Source organism: Rhinatrema bivittatum, chromosome 19 (genome assembly GCF_901001135.1).
Source record: "Rhinatrema bivittatum chromosome 19, aRhiBiv1.1, whole genome shotgun sequence".
In the NCBI taxonomy this organism is placed as follows: domain Eukaryota; kingdom Metazoa; phylum Chordata; class Amphibia; order Gymnophiona; family Rhinatrematidae; genus Rhinatrema; species Rhinatrema bivittatum.
In genome coordinates, this window is record NC_042633.1 from 25961539 (window position 1) to 25982203 (window position 20665).

Below are 20665 nucleotides of genomic sequence, written 5' to 3' on the forward strand. Positions count from 1 at the left end.
ACTGCATAGGTAAGGCGGGAGGATGCACCTGTGAGCCATGAAGGAGGGGGGAGGTCTGAGTCAGGAGGGCGCGGAGTGCCAGAGCGGGAATGGATGGGGACACAGTGAGAGCAGTGATGTCTCAGACTGCAGCGCAGAAAGGGCAGGGTGGTCCCCGCCGCTCTCCTTGACGCTCTGTTTCCTTGTAGAGACCCCCCTAACGCTGGCAGCACAGCTGGAAGCCTCCATCGATGTCATCCGGATGCTGTGCTTGGGTGGTGCCCACATCGACTTCAGAGCTCGCGATGGCATGACCGCTCTGCACAAGGCTGCGTGCGCCAGGCACTACAGTGCCCTGATGGTAGGCCAGAGGGGGCTGGGCTCACCTCACTGTGGTGCACTCCTGACTGTGTCACGTGTGATGCCTGGGTTACGGGCCTGAGTGTGTGCGGGACGTGTGCGCTGTGGGAAAGAGGGCGTGGAATGTGGTGTCTCGCCTGTCCTGAAGCTGTTTAGAGCCAGGGAAAGAAAAGCTGTCAGTGCAATGTTGAGTTTCTCTGAAGGCTGCTGAGCCATGCGTGCCAAGCTAAGGAGAACTGGATGTAATGCTCGGCGGGTTCCCTGGCAGGAAGCAGGCACACCTGGGTCTCACGTCCTTCCCTCCTGATGAAAACTTTTCCTTGAAACTCGGGGCCAGAGCAGAGACTCTGCTTCGAGGTTCAGCCTCATCTCCTCTGGACAGATTGAGCTGCTAATGGGCCCTGATTGTTTTTTGGGACTCTTTCTTCCTCTTCCTTTGGGCTTTCAGCTCAGTCAGAACCAGAGCCCTGAGTCTTTGTTTGCAACCCTCCTGGGATCTTTTCCCGAGTTTATGAGCCTCATTGCACTGATAGTCCTTGGCTGGAAGCCACAGACTGCAGTTTCTTCCGGAGCTCCGGCTAATGCGGACCCTGGGTTTGGCCCCCTAGATGTTGCCATTGAAGAGGATGTCAGTCATCACTCCCCTCAAGGGCTGTGAGCGCCGCCTCCCCAGCCCCCGGTTGGCCTAGAGAGCCCATGCATGGGGCCTACTTTTCAGAGGTGCGGGCTGGAGCGGGAACACTCTCTCTGGGCTGTCTCGGGACTAATCCTGCTGCTCTGTACCCGTTTACAGACCCTGCTGGATCTCGGCGGCTCCCCAAATTACAAAGACCGTCGGGGTTTGACCCCTCTCTATCACACTGCCATGGTGGGGGGAGACCCCCGCTGCTGCGAGTTACTGCTTTGTAACAGAGCCCACATAGGCACCGTGGATGAGAACGGATGGCAAGAGATTCACCAGGTAAGCGACGCCAGACTGCTCTCCCTCTCTTTTCCTTCCTTATTTTATTTCCCACCGTATCTTCCCAAGTATCTGAAGGGGAGAAGGAGGAAAGGAAGGGGTACGTGGACAGAACCGGCCCTCAAGCGGGCCTGAGGAGTTCTTAGAAACTTTTTAACAAGTGAGCTGGCACTAAATTCTGTAGTAGCACGTACTAAGCGGGTTACACTATGAACATCCACAATATTAAAACAATAATAAAATGCTAAAACATAACTAATGAAAAGATGGACAAAATACATAAAAAGCCATGCACTCGCCAGCATTCAAGTGGCAAAAGGTGAAAGAAATGTGCATCCCAGTTCCAGTTTCAAACATGGCTCATATCCCAGTGCTAGCCCCCACTGACCAAGCTCTGCATCAGACAGTACCGTCCCGTTAAACTGTGACGGGAAACCCTATGCCCTGTCCCTGGATAATCTCTGCACCCAGAATATGCAATACCATTCTCCAGAGAGGCCTGTACCATCTTCCAGAATCTGTTACAGGATTCTCAGCGTGTTGCATTGCTCCGAGTTGCACCCTGCTGGTTCCCAGCAGCAGGCCCCGTGTGACATGACATCACCAGCGCTGCAGCCATATTAGCAGTGATGTCATGGGGACTGTAAGCTGCCAGCCAAGGAGCTGCGGCCCTGCCTGTCTAGTAAGGCCACTATCTAATGGGACTGCTAGGGCTGTTCACGCCTGTCTTTCACTGCTTGTTAAAGACATTTATGCTTGCAGTCCAGAGTGGATGAAGGTTCGGAAGGCTGCAGGTGACTGAGCTATCATTTCCCTCCCCAGGCCTGTCAGCACGGACACACACAACACCTCGAGCACCTGCTCTTCTATGGTGCGGATCCCGCTGCACAGAACGCCTCTGGCAACACAGCACTGCACATCTGTGCACTGTACAACAAGGTTCGCATCGTCTGAAAGGGCAGAGCGGGTTGGCAGCATCTTACAAGGATGGGGGTCTCAGCGGCGAGGGGTATCAGAAGGCAGGAGGCAGTGGTGGCATGGAGTCAGATGGGTGGGGAGCAGAGGCAGCAGAGCAAAGGTGGTTGGGTATGAGAGAGAGGGGGGACAGAGATGGCTAAGTATCAAGGGTGGGTTGTCAGAAGGTTGAGGGGACGGGTGGGGGACAGATATGGCTCAGTATCAGAAGGGCAGAGGGATAGAGAAAGCTGAGTAAAAGAAGGGAGGAGGGGTCGGCAGGATGGGGTGCAGAGGCAGTAGATTATGGGCGGGGGCGGGGGGGGGGAGGCGGACCTGGTATAGTATTTGATCTCTTTTTCCTTCGGTAGGAGGGCAGCGCTCGAATCCTGCTGTATCGTGGGGCCAACAGAGAAATCAAGAATCACAGTGGTCAGACTCCCTTCCAGGTGCGGGCCTCTTTTCTACCGGGAATAACATTTCTGTCTGCTACTCTGCTGCTCTTCCCAGCTACTTGTGTGTGTGTTTTTGTACTGTGTGTGTGTGTATGTATAAGGGGGTGAGTTTGCATTGTGGATGTGTGTTTGCACTGTGTGTGTGTGTGGGGATATGAGTTTGCACTGTAGATATGTGTGCATTTGGGTATGTGTTTGTACTGTGTGGGTGAGTTTGTGAGTTTTCACTGTGTGTGTGTATAAGGGTGTAAGTTTACATTGTAGATGTGTGTTTGCACTGTGTGTGTATATAGAGATATGAATTTGCACTGTGGATGTGTGTTTGCACTGCATGTGTGTGTGTGTGCATGTGTGGGGATATGAGTTTGCACTGTAGGTATGTGTGCATTTGGGTATGTGTTTGTACTGTGTGGGTGAGTTTGTGAGTTTGCACTGTGTGTGTGTATAAGGGTGTAAGTTTACATTGTAGATGTGAGTTTGCACTGCATGTGTGTGTGTGTGCGCGTGTGTGGGGATATGAGTTTGCACTGTAGATATGTGTGCATTTGGGTATGTGTTTGTACTGTGTGGGTGAGTTTGTGAGTTTGCACTGTGTGTGTGTATAAGGGTGTAAGTTTACATTGTAGATGTGAGTTTGCACTGTGTGTGTGTATAAGGGTGTAAGTTTACATTGTAGATGTGAGCTTGCACTGTGTGTGTGTATAAGGGTGTAAGTTTACATTGTAGATGTGAGTTTGCACTGTGTGTGTGTATAAGGGTATAAGTTTACATTGTAGATGTGAGCTTGCACTGTGTGTGTGTATAAGGGTGTAAGTTTACATTGTAGATGTGAGCTTGCACTGTGTGTGTGTATAAGGGTGTAAGTTTACATTGTAGATGTGAGCTTGCACTGTGTGTGTGTGTGTGTATAAGGGTGTAAGTTTACATTGTAGATGTGAGCTTGCACTGTGTGTGTGTATAAGGGTGTAAGTTTACATTGTAGATGTGAGCTTGCACTGTGTGTGTGTGTATAAGGGTGTAAGTTTACATTGTAGATGTGAGCTTGCACTGTGTGTGTGTGTATAAGGGTGTAAGTTTACATTGTAGATGTGAGCTTGCACTGTGTGTGTGTGTATAAGGGTGTAAGTTTACATTGTAGATGTGAGCTTGCACTGTGTGTGTGTGTGTGTAAGGGTGTAAGTTTACATTGTAGATGTGTGTTTGCACTGTGTGTGTGTATAGGGATATGAGTTTGCACTGTGTGCTTGAATGGTGGTGTGAGTTTCATGTTCTGAAAAGTTCTGACTGCACTAGGGGCAGAGGGACTGTCTTGCCTGCGTGTCTGGCAGTGCTATGGAGATGACGGGTGGCAGTCGCAGGAAAGGACTGGCTCCCCTCATGGTACAGTCTACAGCCCAGATCTTGGTGACGTTCGTCCTTGTGTCTCTCCCTCTCTGTCTGTCTCCCTCTCATGGCTGGCTTTAGCACCCTGTGCAGACAGCTGGAATGTGCCCTCAGCGGCTGGGGTCGGGCAGTGTACCACCTTCTTCCACTCCTTTAAAGCCACCACAGCGCCTCTGAAATGGACTGAAGCCGGCCCTGCGTCCTCTCTGCCCTGGCCTCCCTCTCTCGCTCTCCATTTCTGTCTGTCTCTTCTTGGCGCTGTTTCTCTCTCTGTCTCTCTCACTGTGTCGGTCTCTCTTTCCTAGGTTGCAGTTATCTCTGGGAACTTTGAGTTGGGAGAACTGATCAAGAGTCACAGGGAACTGGATGTTGGTAGGTTCTCCTTCTCTTACTCCTCAGGGGCCGTGAGTGTGGGGTCCAGGTCGCAAGCGCCGCTGATGTTAGGAAGACCTAGATAAGACCTTGGCTACGAATTCCCTTAAATCAGCTTAAATTTAGGACTGCTGTTTGAGTGGCTGGGGCTAGATGGTTAGTGCTAAATTTGGCTGCCTAGTGAGTCAGGGAGGGAAAATGGTGACAAGCAAATCCCAAAGTTAGCCCAGGAAAACCACATGCAATCTGCTGCCTGCGGACACATGCATGCGCGCATCCACATCACTTATGGAGCACACATGCATGCATCGCATAGCGCACACACTCTCTCTTATGCCACGCATTGCATACACACTGCTCCAAAACACCTAGCAGAGAGAAAGAGGGTGACAGGTGTGTCTCCGAGAGAGATGGAAGACGCTGAGACCCCAGGCGATATTTTTCACTAGTTTGAGGAATGGAGAATCCTCATCTGTAATAATCCTGCAATGTGTAATACTTGTGCAATCTGCAGTATGCAGGCAGCTTCCATCACCCTTGTGCAATCTGTAGTATTAATCTTTCTGCTTTTTCGCCTGCCTACAGTCCTTACTGTTGACTGTCTGTTCTTCCTGCTCCTGTCCTATGTCCCTGGCCGAGTCTGTTAAGCAAAGGTCTTGAGGGCTCGGATTAGCTGAGGAATATATTGAATCTTTCTGCCACTTCGTTTCACATGCTTTCTGTCTCTAGTTCCCTTCCAGGAGTCCCCGTCCTATGCGGCCCAGTCACGGAATGGCGGAAAGGCCCTGGGTCTTCCCAATGTCCTTCTGCGTGCCAACAGCGACAACAGCCTGTCCCTGCCTGATTGGATGGTCTACTCTGCCCCCACCACCAGCACGGTTACCCTGCAGGGCCACAAGATTAGTACGAGCGCTGTTCGTAGCTCCAGCAGCCCCCGAGGGGCCCGAAGCCGTTCCCCGTCTAGGGGACGTCATACTGAGGATGTGAAGAGACAGCAGAGGGGACGTCCCAGGTACAGGAATATCTAGGAGGGCATGTGACATCTCAGTAAAGGTTACTGTTAACCCAGGATACAGGGTTATATGGGGAGGGGGCTCATCCCATTTCATTGAAGGTTTCCCAGGATAATGGAATATCCAGGCAGGGAGGGGGCCACATCCCGTCACTTCGATGGGTAATTTAGAGAATCTTTGCATAGTGGAAACGTTCCCGGATAGATAATCTGCAGAAGGAAATGGTGCAGGTGGCATCTCTTTCAGAGTCAACTGATATTAAGATGGACGTTAACAGAGCCCATCTTCTCTGCGGTCATCATTAGAGGAGGTGAAACATCATGTGTGCTTCCCAACACACCAAGTACGTTTACTCTCCCCCTACTCCCCTGCTGTTCTTGGCACTGTTAACTTGTTTTAAACCCTCCACGATGTTTGTAGCCCTGCCCATGCTGAGAGAGCTAAAAATCTCCATGTGGGAGGCACGTGAGGCCGAGCCGTTTCAAAGACTTGTTCTGCCCTATCCCGGTTTCTAAATAACTTTGTTCAGTTTATGCCTGGCAGCTTCATTTCCTTTTGTAGGGCTCTCTGTAAAGTGGATTATCCATCCGAGCTGCTGTGAGAAAGTTGTTATAGGGCAGAGTGCTTTGTAATGGACAGATAAGCTGGTCCTGCCCACATCCCTCCCTCACTATCCATCTCCTGCCCACCTCATTTCCTGGTTTTCTAATTGTAGCTTTATTCAATTAGATAAAATGGTCCCTGTCTTCAATTAAAATGCACCTACTAAGCCACCGTAAGACCTTAAATCCTTTTTCCTCATTTGTCTTGTCTGTCTGTCCTGACTAGGTTGTAAACCCCCAGAGAAGGCACCGTTTCTTTTGTGTCTCTGTGCAGGGCCTTGTGCTGCTATATAAATATAAGTTAGTAGTAATTAATGGTTTTGACGATTGCCCGAGGTAAGTTTTTATACTAATCACAGGAGAGCCCTCCATTCCAAGGTGTGAGGAAAATCCAGTCTTCCTTACCAGCTTGCCCATTATGCCCTCCGCCTCTCAGCAGTTATTGGCAGTTCCATCTCTTATCATCTGTAAGGTTAACTGGGACCAGATCTAGTGTTTTTCTCTATTGGGCCCTGAGCTTTGGAATCAGATTCCTATTGGAATTCGCATTGTATCTGACCATGTGAAATTCTGAAAGGCATTGAAAACTTTCCTGTTTTTACATGCTTTTAATTAATGATTGTTTTTGTATATTGTATATATTTGTTTTTGTATATTGAATATATTTGTATATTCAGCCATTTGTGCTTAGCAAATGGCTGAATATAAGTTCTGTGAAATAAATGAATGAGAGCCTCGATGTGGAGATCAGATCCAGACACCTCTGTGGGATAAAGGATGAGATGTCTGAAGAGCCAGTGTTGGGTGCAATTTGTATGTCCGATGTGCTGCCAATTACTTCTAAGGTGAATGGGGCCCCTAGGTTTCGGCATCTAGTGAACTTCAGCTGAAGAGAGAATTTGAAGATTCTTTGAATGCTGAGCTTTTAAGAGTTAGGTTTTAAAAGCTGATCCCCTCGTCTCCTCTGCTGCCAGTCACTCAGGGCCCCCTGGCAGACCCTAATGACCTCTCTCTCTTTCTCTGTCTGTCCTCTCGTTCCACAGCTCTGGTGGATTTACTAAGGACACTGCAGTTGGGGGGACGCTCAGCAACCGTGGGAAACGCAAGCTCTACTCAGCAGTTCCTGGGCGCTCGTTTGTGGTGGTGAAGCCGTACCAGGCCCAGTCAGAAGGAGAACTCTCTCTCTGCAAAGGGGAGAAGCTGACAGGTTTGTCATTCCCGTTTCACTCCTGGGGAGAGGCAGTGATGCACACTACTAGTACCCAAACCTATGGACAGGGTGGCGGCAGGATAGAAAGGTGCCGGGCTTGAGGATGGAAGCGCATCCTGTAATCTGAGTGTTTGAATCTGTTGGTGAGGGATGCAAGCAGCTGGTGTCCCTGACCCACAACCCGCAGCAGGTACCTCCTGGGATCTTAGTGGCCCCGAGGGTGGAGATGCCTCTTATAATCCAAGTGTTTTACACTCTGCAGTTCTCAGCGTTGGAGAAGGCGGCTTCTGGGAAGGCAATATAAAGGGTCGCGTAGGCTGGTTTCCTTCTGATCACGTGGAAGAAATTGTTTCAAAGATACAGGAGGGAAAACAAGGTAAGACAAGAATCCTTCAGTGACTCATGTTCAGGAGTCAATTCCTTGTGGCATCTTTTAATCTTTTGCCGCCCAGATCCTATCTGGCACAACTTCAGGTCTCTTTCCTCAAGCTCATACACAGAGATCTAGCAAGGACATGCAACCCCACCCACACACACACAGGGGAAACATCTACACATGCTTTTACACACACTCAGAGGGAACAAGTGCACACGCTTTACACACACACAATCCCACATGTACGCACACAGAGGAAACCTCTACACATCCTTTACACACACCTAATCCCACACATGCACAGGTAGGGAACTACTACACATGCTCTACACACAGAGGGAACCACTACACATGCTTTACACACATACCCAGTCCCACACGTGCACAGAGAGGGAACCAATACACACGCTTTACACACACATAATCGCACACTCGTACACAGAGAAGGAACCGCTATATATTCTTTACACACACCTAATCCCACACATGCACAGGTAGGGAACTACTACACATGCTCTACACACATACCTAGTCCCACACGTGCACAGAACCAGTACACATGCTTTACACACACATAATCGCACACTCGTACACAGAGAAGGAACCGCTATACATTCTTTACACACACCCAATCCCACACATGCATAGAGAGGGAACCAGTACACACGCTTTACACATAATCTCCGCCCCTTTCCCCATGGTAGTAGACACGTCATAGTCATATACAAACAGACCCTCAGCCAACATTAGAAGGGTAATTTTAATGGTCTGACTGAGAATTGCCCTCCTTAAATCTGGCTAACAGTGCATATGGCTACTTTGTCACAGGCACTTTTAGCCACAGTAAAAGGAGGTGCTCCCATGGGCATGTTTATGTCAGGGGAGCAAAATAGCACATGTGTGTAGGATTTCCGAAGGTATTAGTGCTATTTGGACTCCACTCAGTAACTCAGACACATACAGATGCCTTTCATAGGCTAGTGCCCGTACTTTGCTCCTGCTGGTTTTCAGCCTGAATATTTCCCTTTGAGAAGTGATTTAATATACATGGAAAATGACCCCTTGTATAATTAGAAACAATTCCCCCAGCCACACACACTTCCACATGCCTTCTAGTAGCTGCTTTATAATGATACACTCAAGGACCCCCCAGGAGACATTGGAAGGCGCCAACAGAGATGTGCCCAGCACTGTGCCTGGGTTGTGAATCTGTGCTGACACTTATAGGAAGGTCCTGTTTATTCATGAGAGCATTAGCAATTCTTATTTCAATAATTGTCTTGAGCTTTTTGTGAGATGGACTGAGTAATGACACTTGGGTTAACAGGGGTCACGAAACTCAGTTCTCAAGGGCTGCAAACTGGTCAGATTTGCAGGATTTGCACAATGAATATGCATGAAATCTGCTTGCAAATAGATCATGTTTAGCCATTGTGGAAAGCCCGACTGGGTTGTGGCCCTTCAGGAACATTTTGAGATCTCTGCTTTGGTTCCTTTAGCTGTACATATTATTGGAGAAGCTCTGTATTTGCCATAATGGCTTCTTAGAAGTTTGTGGGCCTACAGATCATTTTGCATTATTTTTTGTTGATGTGTTCAAGTGTTGACGCTTTACTGACATCTAGTGGCATATGATAAGACTTTCTGAACAAGAAATGGAGGAATACTCAGTAAAGTATTGCATTTAGGTTATTTGTTAGCATTTACTCAACCAGATTATGGAAAAAGGTTTCAAAGCATCTCTATAGATGAGTGTGGAGTTTACACCCATTAACTGCATTATCTATGGGTATCTTCATCATCAGCATCACCCAATGAAAACATCTTGAATCTCATCAGCATCAACTAGAGACCTCACCTTCATCACCAACACCACCCAATGAAAACACCTTCAACTTCATTACCATCACCTTTATCCATCATCTTCATTACCAGCATCACCCAGTGAAGACATCTTCAACCTCATCAGCATCAACTAGAGACCTCACCTTCATCACCATCACCCTTATACATCATTTTTTTCACTAGTGTCACCCAATGAAAACATTTGCCTCATCATCATCTCCATCACGTTTGTACATCATCTTCATTACCAGCATCACCCAGTGAAAACATCTTGAATCTCATCAGCATCAACTAGAGACCTCATCTTCATCACCCTTATACATCATCTTTCTTACCCTAGACCTCGTATCCCTTTTCGTCTTCCTCATAAATATCATCTAGAGACCTCACCTTCACCATCATCACTGTTGCACATCTTCATCATGAAGATTACCCAGAGGTTGTCCTCACTCTACTAATGAGAGCAGAGATAGGGCACCCAGCTGCCTCACATTTCTTAGTAAACTTTTCATTTCTTTGTCAGAGAACCGAAGTGACAAAGCCAAGCGCTTGTTCAGACACTATACTGTGGGCTCTTATGACAGCTTTGATGCCCCCAGGTAAGGACCTATTTTGCTTCTCTTTGCTCTATGCCTCTGTCCAAATCAGTCTGTCAATGCACTTTCCATAAAGAGCTTTTACACTGGGGGTCTCTCCTGGAAAGTCAACACCAAGGAAAAAAGATCTGTCTGCACAGTTCTGAGCAGGGAATGAGAAATGATCTCTGAAAAAAGGGTGATTTTTGAAGAGATCTAAAGTTAGAGAAAAGGAAAGAAATGAGGGAAAGAAGAGACAAAAAAGGAACAGTGAAGGAAATGAGAGAGAAAATAAAGCCACACAAAGGATGAGAGAAGTGAAAGAGAGAGACAATGGAGACAAAAGAGAAACGAAGGATCCAAGGATGAGAAAACAAAAGGAAGGAGGAAGAAGTGACCCAAAGGAAGAAGAATGAAAGGGATACAAAGGAGAGAAGGAAAGGAAATAGAACAACATGAAAAGAGAGGAAGAAGAGACAGGAAGAGAAAAGGAGAGAAGAAATAGGAAGACTTGTCAGAGAGAAGGAGAGAAGGATCACAGGAAGTGAGAAGGAGAGGAGAGAAGAAAGGACACAGGAAGACAGGAGAGAAGAAGGAACACAGGAAGTGAGAAGAAGAGAGAAGAAGTGACACAGAAGGAGAGAAGAGAGAGAGAAGGGACACCAGGAAGAAAAAAAAGGAGAGAAGTGACACACAAGAAGAGAGAAGAAGAAGGGACACGGGAAGAGCAGAGGAGAGAGAGGAAGTAGGGACACAGGAAGAGAAAAGGAGAGGAGAGAGAGTTTTTTTTAAATGTAATATCTATTTAGTGCCATTGGGGGCTCCACTTCAGAGCTTAGGCTTATCATACGTTATAAATGCTGTTGATGTTCAGCTTTTTCTGCCAAGTAAAGTTAATGGGGATCTGCCTGAAAGCTCTTTACAAGATACTATTGCTGCTGTTAAGATATGGTTGGCGAAGAAGCACTTATTTGTTAATGTACAAAAAATGAAAATTCTTTGGGTGTGTAAACATCAATCAGATGAGCGTGCACAACAACATACTTGTTTGGATGGTGTTGCAATTCCAGTTCTTCCCGAGGTACTTAGCATTGGTGTCTTTTTAGACTCGCGGCTATCAATGAAGCCACAATTACGGCATGTGGCTAAAGTTGCTTTTTACAAGCTTAGACTAGTGAGGCCTTTAAAGAGCATGTCACCCCAGGCAATGTGTCGAGCAGTCGTTGGTTCTCAGCCATATCGACTATTGTAGTTCCTTATATGTAGGATTGCCAGATGCTTTGCAGTTGATTCATCATGCCACTGCTCGGTCCTATGTGGCTTGCCATGGTGGGAGCACATGACTCCAGCACTGAAAGAGCTCCATTGGGTTCCAGTCTAATGGAGATTGAAATTTAGGTTGTTGGTTATTGGTTCTAAACTCCTAATAGGAGAACAGCCGTGCAGTGTTAGGAATAGTATTAAGCAGAATGCTCTTGCTAGGCCTTTGCGTTCAGAGGGAAAAAAGCTATTACAGATTCCCCCCTGTAAAAAATAAAATAAAATAAGCTAGAATGGATATGGCTGAGGGCTTTCTCTTATCGGCTGTCACAAGAAGGAACAAATTGCCAGAAAAGTTAAGAGAGGTGCAGGAGCAGAAAGTATTCAGAAAATTACTTAAAACTTTGTTATTTAAAGATGTATATGGGTGAGGTAAGGTTTGTTATTTTATGTGAATGTTTTATTATTGTCAGAATTTATGAGGCTGAATTATTATGATATGTGAAATGTGATTTTATTGTTCTTGAATATTTGTAATCTGTGCTGGATGATGTCATTGGAAGCAGCTGAATATAAGAATTTTAAATAAATGAGGAAGGGACATAGGAAGAAAGAGAAGAGAAAGGAAGAAGGGACACAGGAAGAGACAGGGAGAGAGGAAGAAGGAACACAGGTGGAGAGGAGAGAGGAAGGGACACAGGTGGAGAGAGAGAGAGAGAGGAAGGGACACAGGAAGAGAGAAGGAGAGGGAGGAAGAAGGGACAGAGGGAGAGGAGAGGGAGGAAGAAGGCACACAGGAAGAGAAAAGGAGAGGAAGAACACGCTCAGAGGAGAGGAGAGAGAGGAAGAAGGGATTCAGCAAGAGGAGAGAGGAAGAAGACACAGGAAGAGAAAAAGGAGAGGAGTGAGAGAAGGCACACAGGAAGAGAGGAGGAAGGCACACAGGAAGAGAGAAGGAGAGGGAAGAAGAAGGGGCAGAGGGAGAGAGACCAGAAGAAGGGACAGAGGATGGAGAGGAGTGCAAAAAGGAATGGGAAGTGGAGGAAGGAACACAGGAAGAGAGGAAGAAGACACAGAAAGAGAGACAGAGAGGAGAGAGGAAGAGAGGAGGAAGGGACAGAGGAAGAGACAAGGGGAGAGAGGAAGAAGAGACAGTAAGAGAGAAGGATAGCAAGAGATAGAAGGGACACAGAGAGGAAAGGAGAGGAAGGGACACAGGAAGAGAGGAGAGAGAGGCAGAAGGAATGCCCATTTCAGATTCTCATTATTTTGATCTTGAATATTTGACAACGAATTTGAAATGTCTCTTTCCACCCAAAAGGAAAAATAATTCTGCATGGGTGCCTGAATGCATGCGCAAGTGTAACCCCCTTTCTTATGGGACCTTCTGGCATTCAGGGCACCCAGCAGTCACCAGGGCCACTGGGTCTCCTGGATCTGTCCTCTCCAGCTGTCTGGCAGAGTCCAAACTCCACAGTAGGCCACTAGGGTGTTGGAGTTCTTCCAGCGGGGAAGAGGACAAGCCTAGGCTCATGGGGTGGGAACTCTCTCACTCCAGAAGTGCCACTGCAGATGTACTCACTCCTTGTTATCTCGGCTGGCAAACCTTGAACTTGAAGTGGTGTTCAAATACAACTTGATTGTAACAGTCCAAATCACAAAAGAAGCTCAGAAATCTCTTAGTGCATGGGGAAAACAAAAATCCAAGGGGGGGGGGGGGCAATATTCAGCTGCTAGCTATCAGGGTATATTCAGCAGCTGGATATACCCGGCTCTCTTCAAGTTAGCCACATAAACATATGCGGCTACCTTTAGGACAGGTCAGCAGCATGACTTATACAGCTCACTCTGCTCTTCCCCGAAATGCCTCCCGCCCACCCCTGGAATGCCCCCAACTAATGCACCTAAATTCTAGCCAGAATACTCGTCATCTGGCTAGAATATAGGCACCTTAGTCTTAATATGCCGGTTTTGCCATTTAGATGGATAACTTTTGAGTTATTGGTCTAAATGACTTTTGAATATGGACCTCCAAGTGCTTCGTACTTCTCATTCCAACCACTGAGTCAATGTCCCTTCCTGGTGACAGGAAAGTAGGGAAAAGTTCTCTGTAGGAATTGGCGGTAAAAAGTTCCTTCCAGCAAAAACAAATCCCGCAAATCAGTTTTCTCTTCTGGCAACTGCAGGCTTCACTTAGACTGGTAGCAAGGCCAAGCAGCACCCTATCCTTCCCTCCTGAGCTGGAGCAGGTCAAGAAAAAACCCCCAGCGCTCTCGAAAGGTCAAAAAAACCTCTTTCTCTCCAGGGCCAGTCCCTTCTAGGATTGTGAGGGCAATAGTAAGAACACAGTCCTTCTTGGGCAATACTGCAGGCTGTGGGGCCTACTAGGGTCCTCTGGAAAAATCAATGCTTCTCTCTCCCCCAAAAACCAAAACTACAACTGCAGTCTGCACCTGCTCAACCCTTACAGGGAGAGCTTGACCAATCCCGTCCACCTGAGGTGAAGGGTCTAAAAAATGCTCTAGGTATGCCTCTTGACTAAGTCAAGGGGTAATGTTACTAGTGAGGGAGTGAAGCAACCCTCCCAGAAGAAAAGAACTAGCCAGAAGAATGAGTCCATATTTGAGGATGAGATACCTTGCCATAGTATCTTTGGATGTGAGACAACCAAAGAATCGATGCAGTCCTTTGGTGTATATGTGATGCTCATATATAAGAGTTCACTCATTTGTCCAAAAGCAAGTGTTGTTATACGAGTTAGAGTGAAATGCTTTTTCTTGGATAGTATCTTAGCAAGCAAAGGATCAATTGTGAGGATGAATGTAACACAAATGGATAGAGACCCTTAAGTTCACACTCGTTGGCAGGGCCAGGGGTGGCTCCCTATATAGATTTCCCATAACAAACCTTGACATGCCCTGATAGTCTGACACCCCCCCCCCCCCCCCCCCGTCTTACCTATCAAATCACAAGCTAAACAAATACTAGTACCCAGTGGCCCAGCCCAAAATCTGCACAAACGCCCCCCCACATTACAGATGGATACAACAAAGGTAAAGAAAAACCTTAACGATCCTTAGAAAAAGCACCATCACACAACCAGAGCACCACTTTCCTGATGAAAATGTACAGCCAGACTCCAAAGGACAAGTCACCAAGCAGTAAGAGATGAACCCACTTTTCCACATAGCAGCAAATGATTTCCTAACTAAAAATCAAGTGTAAGAAAACACATCTAAAGCAACACAGGAAACTAAGATTCTCTAACCTGAGGCTCAGAGAACGCCTTGAGGAGGATTTATGTTGTATCTCATCTGGTTTTGTAATCTGAGGATTGTAAGGCGAAAGTGAGCTGCAGGAAGGCAGAATGCATGAAAATGATGTCTGAAATCAAGGTGACCATAGATAGCATTTCCTTCTGGGACAACTGTAAGAGACTGAAACTCAAAACCCATAAGAATTGCCATACCGGGTCAGACCAAGGATCCATCAAGCCCAGTATCCTGTTTCCAACAGTGGTCAATCCAGGTCACAAACCAATTTAGCAATTCAGAATGGTAAAAATCTGGACTGAGTATTTCCAGCATCTCTATAAAGAGATCAAACATGATGATCTCAGACAAGAGAAATCAGACTCACTGGAAAGGGCCATCAAAACTTAGCAGACCTCATGAGACACTCCCTTAACAATACAGGAACCTGCAGAATTTGGAAAAGCACTTGGGCCAGATGGGGTCTGAAATGAAATATTCAGATCCAGCAGTGTACAAAGTCGAGGAAGCACTAGCAAAGCTATTTATCCTGATTCTAATTTCTGGCTATTTCCCTATGACATGCTCAGAAGGATTAATTAAACCAATCTATAAATATGGGGGTACCAGCAACCCAAATAATTAGAGAGAGATCTATGTGAACAGAAACATTAGGAAACTCTTTTGTAGGGTCCTCAGCAAATGAATGTTAGTTTCTATTGAACAGAAAAAGCCTGCACAGTAGTCTGATTGGGTTCCTCCCAAAGCACTGAACCTCGGACCATGTCTTTACCTTACAGGCGCCTGAGGTCAGGTACCTCAGTGGCAGTGCTGTGTGCTGCCATGTGCAAGGTCCCCAGATCGGGTCAGCTGGAGCCAGGGATGCTTGCAGAGATGGCGCTCCCAGCCGCTGGGAGGAAGAGTCATGGTTATGGTTAAGAGTGACACCTGGTATTTGTGTTTAGAGGGAAAGAGAGATCTATGTCCTGGCTCCCGGCCTCAGGTCCAAAGCAGAAACAGTGGGAGGGCAGCTTGAAGGCTCGAGAAGCTTTGCTGGAAGAGAAAATATCAAGGCCAGAATAACAGCTTGTGATTCAGTTTGGCGGCCTGGTCTCAACCTTAAACTGGAGGAAAGGCGTTATAATTAATGGCACCTGCTGTCTGCATTGCTGCAACGTCCACAGGTACTTAACCATGAGAAAGTATGTGAAGATTTCACTTGCTCTGTACCCACAGGCATTTGCACCTGCCTTTTTCCATGGGAAATAATGCACGTAGAGTTAAAAATACTATATGCCCCGACCTCCACCCACACCCAAGAATGCATCCTCACAGTGTGGTTACAAGTTCCGGCATGTACCTGTAGCTGGGTTAAGCAGGGGTGACCATTGTTAGGAGTAAATCGGTGCTTGGGAGAGTTTCCCTCCCCGTCCATGTATGTGTCCATCAGCTGTAAGGGAAATAAAACCAGCAGTCTGCAAACAAATAGATAAATCAATCAGGGGCACTCCTACAAAGACAAAGAGGTAGCTATTCGGCATCACTTAGCTGGAAAAGTTTTCAGTTTATCCAGCTAAGTGGCGACAGCTGAATATCCACCCAAGATCAGCGGCTTCCAGTTAGTCAGATAACTACTTACCCAGCTAAGTGGTGGGCGGGCTGTAACGGGGAGGAGTTCATTTAGATGGATAAGTCATCTGCCTAACTCCCATATTTAGACTTATCCGACTAACTTTTAGATAGCCGGTTATGCCACGCAAGTGAATATCCTGGCTGAGTTTATCTGGCTAGCTAGCTCAACCGCATAGAGGCTAAATATAGACCTCATACTGTCGGGTATTTGCAGTCGATGCAAATACCTGCACAAAATGTTCAGTTGTCTATCATATGCAAATCAATATGGATTTGTGTCTTTAAAGATGAATAGTTCAAGAAAATCCTTATACCAAAAGTGGATTTCCCAGTTGAAAGTGCTCACGCCTCCTTTCTATAAAATTCCACATTTATATTCCAGAGCACATGAGTTGATCAGGATACCTCCTTGCATATTTAAAGATGATTTTTAATGGAAATTTCTGCTTGGACACTCTTGCCAAAGGGTAGTCTTTTAAGGCGCCCAGTATGAGACCAGCGCAGAGCCAGATGCCATCAGCTGAATCTCCCTTTGATGCAAATAGTCTACTGGTACAGGTACTGGAGACTTGTCGGGACACGTGTCGATGTCAAACAAACAGAACGGACAGAAACTGCACCTGCAAAATGGAATATTCCTTTGTCTATGCTAATTCTGGTCCCAGAATCAGAGAGTTCCCTGTACGTACCCGGATCAGTCCAGACACTTGGGTTATGCCTCCGCACCAGCAGATGGAGACAGAGCAAAACTTTGACGGGCTCTGTCATATACCAGGGTGCCAAAAAATGTGGCTGGAATTTATGAAGAAGTACTTGACTGATATGCAGGACTTGTCTTCTCCTCTTCCACTGGAGCAAATGTCAATCTGCTAGCCCACATCATCAATGTAGAGATGACTAGATCCATTCTCAAGCTCATGACTCATCTTCAAGAGATAGAAGAACCCCAGAAGACCTGTTTCATTGTCTGATTCCCAGGAAGGCTCAGAGTCATCTTACACCTCTCTGTTATTCCACTCAGATGAGGTCTTCTGTCAGACCATCCCCTCAACATCCTAATTCTTTGCACCGTGACTGGGGCTTCTCACAGGACAAGCAGGATGGTTGTCCTCACAAATGGGTGACATCGAGGATGGAGCCCACCACGGAAAACTTCTGTCAAAGTTTAAACAGAACTTTGACTGGCCCCTACTGGGCATGCCCAGCAAGGCACTGACCCTGCAGCCAGCAGGGGTCTCCCTTCAGTCTTCTTTTTTCCGCGCAGCAGTTGCCACGCGGTGAAAGGAGCTCTCTAACCACGTTCCTGACAGGAATTTGGAAATTAATTTCCTAAGAAAATTTGCCCCTCAGGGGTCTCCCTTCGACAAATTTTTTAGTCATCTTACGGAACCCGGTAAGTTTTTTGCCTTCTTCCATCGACTGCCGTCGATTTTGGCCCTCGAGGCCTGTGGGCACTTACCGATCCCCAGCCTAAATTTTGGCTTTCAGCCATGGCAACGGGGTTCCGTCGTTGTCCGGATTGTACCCGGACTATGTCCATCGCAGACCCCCACAGGGTTTGTGTAATGTGTTTGGGTAGTGGGCATGATGTCCTGACTTGCACCAAATGTGCCTTAATGACACCCAAGGGTCGCAAAGCCAGGATGGAGAAGATGGGGCTCCTCTTCCATGCACCAACCCCAACGCCATCGATAGCATCGACGTCATCGGAACCGGCACCGTCGAAGTTGTACCATCATCGTCAACCCTCCGGTGACCGTCCGCCATCGATCGCTTCTCGGCCGTCGACTCCCGTCCCTTCCCCGGATGGGCGAGGGGATCGGAAAGAAAAGCACCGCCATCGACGGCATAAGTCTCGGCCTGTCGAGGATCCACAGCCATCGACCTCTGCTCAAGCCGAGCCACCGACAAAGAAGCCGTGAACAGACCGGATGCCCTCCACGTCTCGTTCGCCGGCATCGAGGAAACCCTCACCCTCTCGGGGTGTGGGGGCCGTGATCCCACCGGTTACGGTGGTCCCTCCGGCCCTGCCTCAGCCTCCCTCTCCCGTCGAGCCGGGTATGGTTACCCCTGGTCTCCGGGCAGAACTGGACCGGCTGGTCCAGGAGGCCATCGAGAAAGCGATGAAGAAATTACAACCTCCATCGGCACCGTCTCCGGCACCGGTTCCAGTGCCGCCCCCGGCACCGACACCGGCACCGGCTTCGCCACCGAGGAGGGAACCGACCACCGAGCCGTTGATACAAGCGCTAGCACCGCTACTGAGCCGCATGGAGGCACTCGTGACGGCCCTTCCATCGGTGATTCCAGTGCCATCGACAACACCACCGTCTCCGACTGGTTTCTCATCGGCAGGAGAAACACCGTTTCGAATTCCCCCTTCCGGGGTAGTTCCATCGGTACCTTCTGGTATATCTCCACCGATTTATCCTTCGGCTCCATCGATTCCGCGCCAGGCACCGATTCCATCGGCAGCACCGAAGCCATCGATGCCATTTCTGGTTCCACCTACTGCACCGATTCCACCTCGGTTTCCATCGATGCCTTCAGAGCCTCAGCCAGGTCCATCAGGGCTACAAGCCACACATGATCCCTACGATACCTGGGGAGATGATGATGATACCTCTTCTGACACAGATCTGCCTTCGCCACCATCTCCTACAGAGAGTAGAAAAAGATCTCCTCCTGAGGATCTATCTTTCATTAATTTTGTGAAAGAAATGTCAGAAGTTGTACCTTTTCAACTACAATCTGAAGCTGATGATAGACACCAGATGATGGAACTACTTCAATTTCTGGATGCTCCAAAAATCATCGCTTCCATCCCTATACACCAGGTGTTTTTGGATCTGCTCAAGAAAAACTGGGAATCTCCTTCATCGGTGTCACCAGTTAACAAGAAAGCTGACTCCACATACCTTGTCCAGTCAGCACCAGGTTTCCAAAAGCCTCAACTGGATCATCGCTCTGTTGTGGTTGAGTCCGCGCAGAAGAAGGCCAAGCGTCTTAAGCCGCACTCTTCTACCCCACCTACCAGGGACAACAAGTTCCTGGATAGTGTAGGACGGAAAGTGTATCATGGAGCTACGTTGATTTCACGCATAGCTTCATATCAACTTTACATGACTCAATACAACAGAGCCATCTTTAAGCAGATGCAAGACTATGCTGACACGTTGCCGGACCAATACCAACCACAGCTTCAAGCCCTTCTTCACAAGGGATTTGAGGCAGGGAAGCACGAGATTAGGACTGCCTATGACATATTCGATGCTTCCACGAAGGTTTCAGCCACAGCCATCTCAGCCAGACGTTGGGCTTGGTTAAAGTCATCCAACCTTCGCCCAGAAGTCCAAGATCGTCTTGCTGATTTGCCCTGCTTAGGCGACAATTTGTTTGGAGAGCAAATTCAACAGATTGTGGCGGAGTTAAAAGACCACCATGAGACGTTGAAACAACTCTCATCTGTCCCACCTGAGGTGACCTCCAAGCAACCGCAAAAGAAGGACTCTAAGAAGTCATTCTTTCGACCACGTCGCTACTACCCTCCGTCAACTAGGGCTCGTCCTGCATGGTCCTCTAACAGGCCTCAGCCTCGTCAGCCGAGAAAGCAAAGACCTACTGTAGCCCCACCTCCTGGGCCTACGGCGGGCCTTTGACTTCCCTGTATTGAGCACATGCCATCTCCCTCTTCCACACATCCCTGTGGGGGGTCGACTGTTCCACTTCTTACACCGTTGGAAACAGATCACCTCAGATCAGTGGGTGCTAGCAATTATCGCACAGGGTTACCACCTCAACTTCATAACACTTCCGCCAGACTCCCCGCCCCTTCAGGCATGGAGTCTAACCAGCCATTTCACTCAATTACATCAAGAAGTATCCCTTCTTCTACAATCAAATGCTATAGAACCCGTCCCTCCTTGTCAACAAGGGAAAGGATTCTATTCCAGATACTTCCTAATACCAAAGAAATCAGGGGGGCTACGTCCAATTCTGGACCTTCGGGCCCTCAACAAGTATCTGCAAAAAGAAAAGTTCAAGATGGTAACCCTGGGCGCCTTGCTCCCTCTGTTGCAAAAGGGGGATTGGCTGTGCTCTCTCGACCTCAAGGACGCTTATACCCACATTGCGATCACACAATCCCATCGCAAATATCTGCGGTTTCTTGTAGGCCACGACCATTATCAATACCGTGTCCTACCTTTCGGTCTGGCTTCTGCCCCACGAGTCTTTACCAAATGTCTCGTAGTGGTAGCAGCATTCCTAAGGAAGGAAGGTGTCCACGTCTACCCCTACCTGGACGATTGGCTAATCAGGGCCTCCTCCCAACACATAGCTCAATCCTCCCTAAAATTGACAATTCAAACACTCCTTTCCTTAGGGTTTCTTGTCAATTACGAGAAATCTTGCTTAGTCCCATCTCAAACCTTATCT

General features: G+C 47.7%; 1 protein-coding gene across 1 annotated transcript in view; it reads left to right on the top strand.

Annotated features, from left to right (window-relative positions):
• Window positions 1-20665, top strand: part of SHANK1 (SH3 and multiple ankyrin repeat domains 1) — a 129110-nt gene that overhangs the window by 21239 nt on the left and 87206 nt on the right. Inside the window, exons 6-14 of the mRNA XM_029585256.1 lie at window positions 189-340; window positions 1133-1300; window positions 2123-2239; window positions 2626-2703; window positions 4398-4464; window positions 5194-5476; window positions 7123-7286; window positions 7552-7665; window positions 10034-10109. Coding sequence (XP_029441116.1) covers window positions 189-340; window positions 1133-1300; window positions 2123-2239; window positions 2626-2703; window positions 4398-4464; window positions 5194-5476; window positions 7123-7286; window positions 7552-7665; window positions 10034-10109 — 1219 coding nt within the window. The remainder of the gene's footprint in view (window positions 1-188; window positions 341-1132; window positions 1301-2122; window positions 2240-2625; window positions 2704-4397; window positions 4465-5193; window positions 5477-7122; window positions 7287-7551; window positions 7666-10033; window positions 10110-20665) is intronic.